The following is a 12,360-nucleotide window of genomic DNA, read 5'->3' on the forward strand; positions in this document are numbered from 1 at the left end:
CTCGTCCTGAAGCGTTGGCGTGGACGCTGCAGCGGAGTCTCCCTGGGGCAGAGCAAGCCCGATCGCAGCCAGCAGAGGGGCGGGGCTAGGAATCAGTATTCTTCTGAGTGCCGGCAGCGTTGCGCAGGCGCGTTGGAGCATGCGCCTGCGTAATGGCTCAGCGGGGCGTTTTCCCCAGTCTGTCTTCGAATGGTGTGGGTACCGGGGAGGGATGGAGAAGCGTGGGAAGGCGGCACTGGGAGGTGATCGGTGAGGGAGAAGCTGATAAGGGATGGAGGAGGTGGGCAAGGGGATGGAGAAGCGTGGGTTGAGGGCATTCAAATGATCGAAGGGCTGGAGAGAGAGCAGGGGCCTCCGTTCAGCTTCGCCCCCCCCCTCCCCCACACACACTCCTCCCTGCGTTCAACCCACACACACACCCCATCCAGCACACACACCCCAGCCCCACACCTCCCCCCCATACACACCCCCGCCCACCACACACACACACACTCTCCCCACCACACACACACACACCCCTCCCCCACCACACACACACACGCACCCACACACACACCCGCACCACACACCCACACACACACCCCCCCCCACACAAACACACCCACAACCCCCCCCCCGCGTTCAGCTCCCCCCCACACACACACACACACACACACACCCCACTACACATACCCCCCACCCCTCACTGTCAGATAGAGAGAGAGAGAGAGAGACACTGACAGAAACACCTTCCCTTCACATAAAGATAGGACTTCTATATTTTTATTTTTATTGATTGTTGCTTATTACCTTGGTCTTGGTGCAGGGTTCCTGCTATTTTTTATTAATTAATTGCTTATTACTTTTTGTGCTTTGTAAAATGTACTGCTTTTGTTTTGTGCTTACTGCTTTGAATGTACTTTGCTTCTTTAATGTTGTGAAGGTGTTTATGGAAAATCCTCTAACTTCCCTTCCCCCCTCCCCTGTTGTGATGTTGATGTCTCCTTTGTGTTTAATGCTTCCCATCCGCGCGCCCCCCCCCCCCCCCACTGTCTCTGGCTGTGCCTGCACTAAACTTAACTCTAGGTAAGGTTTTTCAGAACTTACAAAAGTGGACACTTACTTCAAACTAACTTAGAATGGAGTAAGTTTTCGCTGCCGAAACTTGCAAACAGGCCTAAGTGGCTGGACATACCTCCTTTTGAAAAAAATACCTGGACTAAAATTAACTCACTAGAACTGGAGCAAACTAAGTGCCGAGAATTGCGATTTCTAAGATACTCCAAACTAAACTATTTGCTCCAAGAAAATTAGAGCAACTCCACCCGAAACTTGGGCCCATTGATACAGCTGGGTAGGTACAGCAAAGGGCGCCAAATGATAATGAAGCTGGACAGGTCTTCCTAAATTTGATATGAAAGTCTGACGAGGCACAAGACAAACATCCTAATTGGCCACAATTCTTCAGGAGTTTGTGGTAACAAATATATCTGGAACTGGACTGAAGAATTCTTACTTTCATGAAGTAAGGAATTTATATTGAAGAAAAGAAGTATGTTCCTTTATTTCAGTTCTATGAATGTGATGGATGGTATAGATGTAGACAAATATTGCAAGCGGGGGGGGCTAGTGGGAATTTGCTTTCCACTGAAAACTTCAGATTTAATTGATCTTTGTGTTTGTGTTACACATCCCAATTGATTAATTGAAACAGCAAAGGTGGATTTGTGTAAGATAATGATGGAGGAATGACAACACGTGCTTTTTGCGTCAGCCTTGTGACGTCTTAATTGAGTGATATTATCCACAGATATCAGTTAGATTGCAGCAGAGAAAATTGCATACGAAAGTATGCGATCTCTGGCTAATCACGTTTCATTTCAGTAAATAACAAATACAAATGTTACATTTGAGAAAGCAATAGATTTGTGGGTGGCCAAGCATTTTGTTCATAAAAGTGAAGAATGTACTATAATGGCTATCCCATAACACAGTACTTGCAGTGTACAAAAAAGAGTATGATGGTTATAACAGTGTTAGAACGGGAAGCTTTATAATGTGAATGGATTGTATAACAGACATAAATTAGCACACTACCTCAGTTTGCACCAGCAATCAAAGGATTCTGGATAGTTCATTTGAGTTCCTGTTCACCTGTGGACTTCCATTAATTTGCACATACCCTGTGCAATAAATTCCTGCCATGATGCACTAATGTGTATACAATATTTCTTCTTCTGCTCCTAGGGCTCCCATCCATACAATAACACATCACTGTTTGAGGAAAGCGGACTGCATCGGATAACACTTGGAACATCGACAATATCTTCAGTAAGCACTGCCCGATCTGCACGGACTCACAACAGCCAGCCTGGATATCTCAGGTATGCTACCAGGAAATGGGCATTGGACAAAGCCACATCATGTTTTTACATTGAGGAATACAGAAATCTTTGAATAGAGTTCTATCATGAAAAGAATTAGAAATACTTAATGTATTGGCTAGGGCAGTTTATGTCAATAGAAATGTAAATTGCACTTGTATGTCAATTTTGAACAAAAAAAAGATCCCATATTCAGACTGGAGATACTTCATTGACCCAATTACCACCAAGTGGAAAATTGCACTTTGAGCAGTAAGGGTACTTTTAGGTGCGGTTTCTCATATTTTGATATGGCACCGACAGAAGGGTACTACTGCCTGCAACAGACACAAGCAAAGACAGCCATGTCATTGAGATGTCAGAGGCATAGTTGACACCTCTGCCGCACTTTCCTTATCCAATGCAAGAAGGAGTCCATTTTGAGGGAGGCCGAGAAGAAATAGCTGTAGGCCCTGCATCCAGCCCCTCTCCAATCCTCTGTAGAGAGAAGCAGGCAGTAAATTTGTGGAGGCAGGATGGAGGTGGAGACTATCTGGCTACTGTTTTTGGACCACACACTGAAGTAGTTGCATTTCCTCATCCATTTCCAGGCACAAGGCATGTTGGGGTGAGTCATTTGAATCCTTCTGTGTTATTATCTTGTAACGGGCTCCACCTGGTTTTCTATCCTAAGTGCTTTATTTTCTTTCTAACACTTTCCTCCTCAAGGTATTGCCATCTTTTTACTCTAGTACAATTTTACAGGTACTGTGGTACCTCACCCAGTGGCCATTCGTGTCTCAGTCTTTGCACTGAGCATCAGCAGGCTTTTTTGTTTTCTTTTTTTTTACATAGAAACATAGAAACATAGAAAATAGGTGCAGGAGTAGGCCATTCGGCCCTTCTAGCCTGCACCGCCATTCAATGAGTTCATGGCTGAACATTCAACTTCAGTACCCCATTCCTGCTTTCTCGCCATACCCCTTGATCCCCCTAGCAATAAGGACCTCATCTAACTCCTTTTTGAATATATTTAGTGAATTGGCCTCAACAACTTTCTGTGGTAGAGAATTCCACAGGTTCACCACTCTCTGGGTGAAGAAGTTCCTCCGCATCTCGGTCCTAAATGGCTTACCCCTTATCCTTAGACTGTGACCCCTGGTTCTGGACTTCCCCAACATTGGGAACATTCTTCCTGCATCTAACCTGTCTAACCCCGTCAGAATTTTATATGTTTCTATGAGGTCCCCTCTCATTCTTCTGAACTCCAGTGAATACAAGCCCAGTTGATCCAGTCTTTCTTGATAGGTCAGTCCCGCCATCCCGGGAATCAGTCTGGTGAACCTTCGCTGCACTCCCTCAATAGCAAGAATGTCTTTCCTCAGGTTAGGAGACCAAAACTGTACACAATACTCCAGGTGTGGCCTCACCAATGCCCTGTACAACTGTAGCAACACCTCCCTGCCCCTGTACTCAAATCCCCTTGCTATGAAGGCCAACATGCCATTTGCTTTCTTAACCGCCTGCTGCACCTGCATGCCAACCTTCAATGACTGATGTACCATGACACCCAGGTCTCTTTGCACCTCCCCTTTTCCTAATCTGTCACCATTCAGATAATAGTCTGTCTCTCTGTTTTTACCACCAAAGTGGATAACCTCACATTTATCCACATTATACTTCATCTGCCATGCATTTGCCCACTCACCTAACCTATCCAAGTCGCTCTGCAGCCTCACAGCATCCTCCTCGCAGCTCACACTGCCACCCAACTTAGTGTCATCCGCAAATTTGGAGATACTACATTTAATCCCCTCATCTAAATCATTAATGTACAGTGTAAACAGCTGGGGCCCCAGCACAGAACCTTGCGGTACCCCACTAGTCACTGCCTGCCATTCTGAAAAGTACCCATTTACTCCTACTCTTTGCTTCCTGTCTGACAACCAGTTCTCAATCCATGTCAGTACACTACCCCCAATCCCATGTGCTCTAACTTTGCACATCAATCTCTTGTGTGGGACCTTGTCGAACGCCTTCTGAAAGTCCAAATATACCACATCAACTGGTTCTCCCTTATCCACTCTACTGGAAACATCCTCAAAAAATTCCAGAAGATTTGTCAAGCATGATTTCCCTTTCACAAATCCATGCTGACTTGGACCTATCATGTCACCTCTTTCCAAATGCACTGCTATGACATCCTTAATAATTGATTCCATCATTTTACCCACTACCGATGTCAGGCTGACCGGTCTATAATTCCCTGTTTTCTCTCTCCCTCCTTTTTTAAAAAGTGGGGTTACATTGGCTACCCTCCACTCCATAGGAACTGATCCAGAGTCAATGGAATGTTGGAAAATGACTGTCAACGCATCCACTATTTCCAAGGCCACCTCCTTAAGTACTCTGGGATGCAGTCCATCAGGCCCTGGGGATTTATCGGCCTTCAATCCCATCAATTTCCCCAACACAATTTCCCGGCTAATAAGGATTTCCCTCAGTTCCTCCTCCTTACTAGACCCCCCGACCCCTTTTATAACCGGAAGGTTGTTCGTGTCCTCCTTCGTGAATACCGAACCAAAGTACTTGTTCAATTGGTCCGCCATTTCTTTGTTCCCCGTTATGACTTCCCCTGATTCTGACTGCAGGGGACCTACGTTTGTCTTTACTAACCTTTTTCTCTTTACATATCTATAGAAACTTTTGCAATCCGTCTTAATGTTCCCTGCAAGCTTCTTCTCATACTCCATTTTCCCTGCCCTAATCAAACCCTTTGTCCTCCTCTGCTGAGTTCTAAATTTCTCCCAGTCCCCAGGTTCGCTGCTATTTCTGGCCAATTTGTATGCCACTTCCTTGGCTTTAATACTATCCCTGATTTCCCTTGATAGCCACGGTTGAGCCACCTTCCCTTTTTTATTTCTATGCCAGACAGGAATGTACAATTTCATAACTTAACACTTTTATTTTCCATTTTATGTTAAATATGTGGTTTACATTATGAAACAAAGATTAAAGTTAAGATTTTAGCAACCATCGTCCTTCAGGTACTTGGGTCCCGTTGTTTGAAGTGAAACGCCCATCAGTCGATGTTTTCTAATCCCTTTGATTTTATAGGTTTTGCAGCCAGATATTCTCCTGTCCCTTTCCAACAGGCTCCAACAATAAGGTAAACGAGCCGCCGTTCGTCCACCTGTGAACGTAGAGAGTGGCGAGCCCGGGGATCGTGAGGCAGACGGTCATGATGCTAAGGCCGGGGATGATTGCGTACCACATAATGGCTCCCGCCTGCTTGCTTTACTCAGCGACCCAATAATAATGTTTCCGCCCGGGATCAAACCGGGGACTTTTCACGTGTGAGGCAAACGTGATAACCGCTACACTACGGGAACTGCTAGAAATGTCAGAAGTGGGACATGAACCCACACCTCCAGAGGAGACTGCGACCTGCACACAGCATCTTAGACCGCTCAGCCAGGCTTTTTAAACAGGAAGATGCATCACAGCTGAACCCAATCCTGTCCTCATCCAGTGACCATGTGCACACACACTTCCAGCACAAGGAAATTGGTTATTTTCCCTTTTTGAGCCAGTAACCTGTAGGATTCTGCTTCTTCAACTGAAAAGCTTAAAGATTGAACCGTAGAAAAGACACAACAACAAGTAATCTTAGTTCAACTATTTTACTTGATTAGTCAACCGTATGCAAACAATACATAGACTTCCTATCAACCGTATGCAAACAATACATAGACTTCCTTGGTACAAGTCCAAACGATTGATTAGTTCAGTTGAGCTCTTGTAGCTGTCTGTGTGGGGAATCAACTCACCCGACTGCAGTATTACTGCTTAATCTCACTGTCCTTTATATCCCCTGGGTCAGTCATATGGCCAGTCAAAAGGAGCGACGAGCGGCCTCGGGAGCAGCGTGGAGGTATACTACTTCAGGGAGCAGCACGAGCTGGTGCAGGAGGGCGACAGCAGCGAAGAGTGACATCATCAAGGTCCAGGTCGGTGATTGGAGCGTGGACAGATACAGCAGGAGCTGCGAGGTCGGGGCGAAGGAGCAGCGAGAGACTGTCGAGGGACGTGATCGGGGCCCAGGAGAGGCGTGAGTTCGGGCCAAGGGGCAGCACGGGCCAGCCCACACTGCAATATGTGTGCGCACTAGGCCGGTGCAGCAGAGCAGGTCTCCAGTCGTCTTGGATAACCCTTGCCACGGGACCAAGACCCAGCTCTGTCAGGCCCATGTGGTGGCTGGTGTAAATCCACGCACAGGCATCTTCCACCCTTCAGGATGTAGTTCAGGACCTGGAATATTAAGTCCTTCATTGAAACACCTATGAACTCATCCTTTGTTGGAGTGGAAGCAAGTCATCCTCTTTTCGAGGGACTGCCTATGATGATGATGATGATATAGTTAGGCTGATCCTTGCAGTGAGGGTGTTGACCAAGTCTCAACTTGATGTTCCGTGCTTATCTCAAGATTTCAAATACAATTATATTCAGTGTCGGCAAACTCAATCAATAATTAAATGTAAGAGACATAATAGGCCTTTGTGGTTCCTGGGCACTTATCACAAAGAGGAGCATAAGATTTAATCACAGCTAACGTCTCCCAGGAACACATGTACTCCTTCAGTCCACCCTTAAGTGGATATGTTAAGTCATTACACATGAACACTTTGAATACGATAATGTGACAGGAAGGTTAACTGCCATGAAAAAGCATATATAAGTTTTATACAATATTAGTCTTGGTGTTTTGTCCATTGCAGTAGTATTGAACACATGCGTTCCACGCCAAGGCCTTTACAAGCTATACATACATTCCTTCAAACCAAATTGCATACTCCCAGTATAGCGAGGGCACAATATAATTTATAAAAATCCTAAACTTGAGGAAAATTCTCTTTTACAGAGGCATTTTAGGTCTGAATTTCAATTTAGGTTTCAAATGCGAGAGACCAGTGCACCAACCATTCCTTTGTGATGTTTTAATAAAATATACAAACTAAATTTTGATGGTACTGCTGCAGAAACTAAAACTTATTTTCATTGTGCATTCTTTTCAATAGTCTTTTTCCTTTTTTGCTCCCCTCAGAGAAAATTTGTTGGCACGACAGGGTTCAGCCCTGGATCAAACCTTGTTGGGTCACACTGGGCCCACTGACATAGACGTTGCAATGTTTCATCGACCACAAGATGCAGGTGGAGGAGGAGGTGAGATTGTTAAAAAATATCACACTCTATTGATACAAAAATATAATTTAATCTCCCTTTGCAACATTAGTTTTTTGCTCAAATACATTTTAATCTCAACCGGTCTCATACCTGCATAACACTGAACAGTGCTGATCTGTGGAGTTTTCCATGACTTAAGTGCTGCACTTTGGCAGATAACAGTGTGACGTTTTCTCCCTTATAATCATTAGCAGGCACTTGGTCATGTTTAACAATATAAAAGCCTTGAAATAAAGAAATCTCATTCAATCCATCAAATCTGTTCCTTCCTCATGCCGCGCACAGTCCATCTTATCATTGACTCTACCTATCCCATTGAATCTCCTGATAAAGTTCTGTATAAACACTCCCTAAATTCTAAAATTGAGCAAACTTTAAAACATGTATCCCTCCTAAAATCACTTTTTCTGTTTACATACAAGAGTGTCGCAGTAACAGAATCGGTAGTGATATATCCTTACTATACAGTATAAATGCACATGAGGCCCATACTTGAGTGAAGGTCACTCTGTGACCAGTTACCTTTATTACCAAGACCTCAAGTGATGAAGGTGGGTGGAGCTTCCTCTTTTATCCCTGAAAGTCCAGGTTAGGAGTGTCTCCCACAAGTTCACCCCCTTGTGGTCAATGTTCTCAAGGTGTACAACTTAGGTCAGCTTATACATAGGTTACAATGATAGTTGAATACATGACATCATCTCCCCTCCCAAAGTCTTATAGGGATCACAGGTTAAGTCTCTCTGGTGGTTTACACTCCCTTGTAGAGCGCCTTGAGTTGGGGCTCCGGTTGTTGGGCGCTGGCCTGAGTGTCTGCTGTTTGCGGTGCCTCAGGCCTATCCAGACTGCCCACAGTGACTGGGCTCTCCTCCACTTGGTTCCCGTGTTCGGTCACCTGTGGTGGAGTAAACTCTACCTCGTGTTCTTCCTCTGCTTCTTCTATGGGGTTGCTGAACCTCCTTTTAGTTTGATCCATGTGTTTGCGGCAGATTTGTCCATTGGTAAGTTTAACTACCAAAACCCTATTCCCCTCTTTGGCAATCACAGTGCCTGCAAGCCATTTGGACCCTGCAGCGTAATTAAGGACAAAAACAGGGTTATTGACATCAATACATCACGCCCTCGCATTCCTGTCATGGTAGTCACATTGTGACTGACACCTGCTCTCAACAATTTCTTTCATAGTGGGGTGTATAAGGGATAACCTGGTTTTGAGCTTCCTTTTCATTAGCAGCTCTGCAGGTGGAACCCCTGTGAGCGAGAGTGATTGGGATCTATTGGCCAACAGGAGGCGTGATAAGCGGCTTTGTAGGGAACCCTCTTGGATTCTGAGCATCCCCTGTTTGATTATCTGCACTGCTCATTCCGCCTGGCCGTTTGAGGCCGGCTTGAACGGTGCCGTTCTGACATGGTTGCTTCTATTGCCTGCCATGAAGTCCTGGAATTCAGTGCTTGTGAAGCACGGGCCATTGTCGCTGACCAAGATATCCAGTAGACCATGGGCGGCAAACATTGCCCGTAGACTTTCTACCGTGGCAGAGGATGTGCTTGAATTTAAAATGGCACACTCAATCCATTTGGAGAAGGCGTCTACTACAACCAAAAACATTTTTCCCATGAAAGGACCTGCGTAGTCCACATGGATGCTTGGCGGGCCAGGACCAGGGGCTAAGGGGGGCATCCCTGGGTGTGTTGCCCAGCTGAGCACACGTGTTGCACCTGCAAACACAAAGTTCCAGGTCTGCATCTATCCCTGGCCACCAAACGTGTGACCTGGCAATTGCCTTCATCATGACAATGCCCGGGTGCTCATTTTGAAGTTCTCTGATAAACATCTCTCTGCCCCTAGGCATGACTACTCGGTTTCCCCACAGTAGGCAATCGGCCTGAATCAAGAGTTCATCCTTGCGCCTATGAAACGGTTTAAATTCCTCAGGGCATGCCCCGTATGTGGCTGCCCAGTCCCCATTCAGGACACATTTCTTAACTAAAGACAGTAGCGGGTCTTTATTTGTCCAGACTTTAATCTGACGGGCTGTCACAGGTGAACCTTCGCTTTCGAAAGCTTCAACAGCCATGACCATCTCAGCATCATGCTCAGTTGCCCCCTCAGTGGTGGCTAGTGGGAGCCTGCTGAGTGCATCGGCGCAGTTTTCAGTGCCCGGTCTGTGCCGAATTGTGTAGTCATAGGCGGCTAACATAAGTGCCCACCTCTGTATGTGGGCCGATGCATTCGCATTTATGGCCTTGTTGTCAGCCAAAAGGGACGTTAGGGGGTTGTGATCTGTCTCCAGCTCAAATTTCCTGCCAAACAGGTACTGGTGCATTTTTTTTACTGCATATACACATGCTAGCCCTTCCTTTTCTACCATCCCGTAGCCCCTTTCTGCCTGGGACAGACTTCTGGAGGCATAAGCTACCAGCTGTAACTGACCATTGGTATTCACATGCTGCAACACACACCCGACCCCATAGGACGACGCATCGCACGTTAGAACAAGTTTCTTACACGGGTCACATAACGGTAACAGTTTGTTAGAGCACGCAACTTGTTATGCTCCATCAAAAGCCCTTTCCTGGCTGTCCCGCCAGACCCATTCGCGACCTTTGCGTAGGAGCATGTGTAGCGGCTCTAACAGCGTGCTCAATTTGGGAAGAAAGTTATCAAAATAGTTCAGGAGCCCCAGGAACGAACGCAGCTCCGTCGTGTTACGGGGTCTGGGTGCTCTCTGGATCGCTTCCGTTTTGGATGCAGTGGGTTTGATCCCGTCTGCTGCTTCCCTCCTCCCCAGGAATTCTACTTCTGGAGCTAAGAAGATGCAATTCGTTTTTTTCAGTCGCAGCCCTACCCGGTCTAGTCTGCGTAGCACCTCCTCTAGGTTGTGCAGGTGTTCTTCAGTATCGCGACCCGTGATGAGGATGTCGTCTTGAAAAACCACCGTCCTTGGAATCGACTTGAGGAGGCTTTCCATATTTTGCTGAAAGATCATGGCGGCCGACCGAATCCCGAACGGACATCTGTTATACTCAAACAACCCCTTGTGTGTCGTGATGGTGGTCAGCTTCTTCGACTCGCTCGTCAGTTCCTGGGTCATGTAAGCTGAGCTCAGGTCCAATTTTGAAAAAATTTTGCCACCGGATAGCGTCGCAAAGAGGTCCTCCGCCCTCGGTAGCGGGTACTGGTCTTGGAGTGACACCCGATTGATGGTGGCCTTGTAATCGCCACATATCCTGACCGACCCATCCGCTTTGAGCACCAGCACGATCGGGCTCGCCCAGTCACTGAATTCGACTGGCGAGATGATGCCTTCCCTCAGCAGACAGTCCATTCGCATTTTATCTTTTCCCGCATCACATACAGCACCGCTCTGGCCTTGTGGTGTACTGGCCTGGCGTCCGGGTTTATGTGAATCACTATGAAAGTGCCGATACCGGGTTGAAATAATGAGTCAAATTTGTCCAGGACCTGTGAGCATGATACTCGCTCCACAGAAGAAATTGCATTGACATCGCCCCATTTCCAGTTCATGACAGCAAGCCAACTCCTCCCCAGTAGTGCGGGACCGTCCCCCGGGACAATCCAGAGTGGCAATCTGTTCTCCAAATCTTTGTGGGTCACGACTACCGTGGCGCTGCCTAGCACCGGAATGATCTCTTTTGTATATGTCCGTAGCTGTGCGTCAATCGGCAATAATTTTGGCCTCCTGGCCTTGGACACCCACAACCTTTCAAACTGTTTGATACTCATCAGGGACTGGCTGGCCCCCGTGTCTAGCTCCATTAATACTGGGATGCCATTGAGGAGCACTTTCATCATTATCGGTGGCCTCCTGGTATATGAACTGTATATGTGCTCCACATGAACTCGCTGAACTTCAGCTTCCAGCAATATACCCCAGTATTCATTTGGCCTCGTAGGGCTTACATCGGGCCCGTTCGCCTCGTACATCAATCTGGCTGCAGGCTTCCTGCACATACGCGCCAAGTGACCGCTGACGTTGCAGTTTCTGCAGGTAACTGTCCTTAAGCGCACCATTAACAGGTGTTGATGACCCCATTACTGGCCGCATTGTCCATTGCGATGGCATGAATCACCATTCAGCTAGCCATTGTCTCTGTTGAATTCCCCCTTTGGGTTCGACTACATCATGCTGGGGCATGTCCGATTACCTTTATCTGCCTAGAGAACTGTGTGCCACGTTAACAATGTTGACTCCCTGGTTGTTTGCCGCATTTGAGCCAAGATTTTTGTCATACATCATTCTGGTCTCTTCCTCCCCTGAGCCGCCGCTTCCAAGGTGAAGTCTTTGGTCTCAATCAGTTTCCTGAAAACACCAGCGTGCCCGATGCTCTCAATAAAAAAGTCTTGCAGCATCTCCGCTCTGCATGCATCTGGGAACTTACATAGGCTCACCAGTCTGCCACGAAGTCAGGAACGCTCTGCCCTTCTCGCTGCCGGTGCGTGTAAAACTGGTGTCTCGCCATGTGCATGCTGCTCGCCGGTTTAAGGTGTTCCCCGATCAACTTACTGAGCTCTTCAAATGTCTTGTCCGCCAGCTTCTCTGGCGCTAGAAGGTCCTTCATCAGGGAGTACGTTCTGGATCCACAAACCGTCAGGAGATGAGCCCTGCGTTTGTCGGCCGAATCATGTCCCAACCATTCCTTAGTGACAAAACTTTGCTGTAGTCTCTCAATAAAGTCGTCCCAATCATCACCAACACAGTACCTCTCTTCTGTGCTGCTAGTGGCCATGCTCGTGTGGTTTAAATTCCAGTTT

At 46.8% G+C, this 12,360-nt stretch overlaps 1 protein-coding gene, 1 non-coding gene and 1 pseudogene across 2 annotated transcripts in view; 1 reads left to right on the plus strand and 2 right to left on the minus strand.

Moving 5' to 3' along the window:
* The window catches only part of celsr3 (cadherin, EGF LAG seven-pass G-type receptor 3), a 325,097-nt gene that overhangs the window by 288,355 nt on the left and 24,382 nt on the right, over positions 1–12,360 (plus strand). The window contains exons 29-30 of the mRNA XM_070894776.1: positions 2,227–2,363; positions 7,447–7,565. Coding sequence (XP_070750877.1) covers positions 2,227–2,363; positions 7,447–7,565 — 256 coding nt within the window. The remainder of the gene's footprint in view (positions 1–2,226; positions 2,364–7,446; positions 7,566–12,360) is intronic.
* On the minus strand, positions 5,341–5,618 carry LOC139277272 (NADH dehydrogenase [ubiquinone] 1 alpha subcomplex subunit 1 pseudogene; annotated as a pseudogene).
* On the minus strand, positions 5,662–5,734 carry trnav-cac (transfer RNA valine (anticodon CAC)). Its single transcript has one exon. It is a non-coding gene; the product is annotated as a tRNA-Val (tRNA).

Source organism: Pristiophorus japonicus, chromosome 12, assembly GCF_044704955.1.
Source record: "Pristiophorus japonicus isolate sPriJap1 chromosome 12, sPriJap1.hap1, whole genome shotgun sequence".
Taxonomy (NCBI): domain Eukaryota; kingdom Metazoa; phylum Chordata; class Chondrichthyes; family Pristiophoridae; genus Pristiophorus; species Pristiophorus japonicus.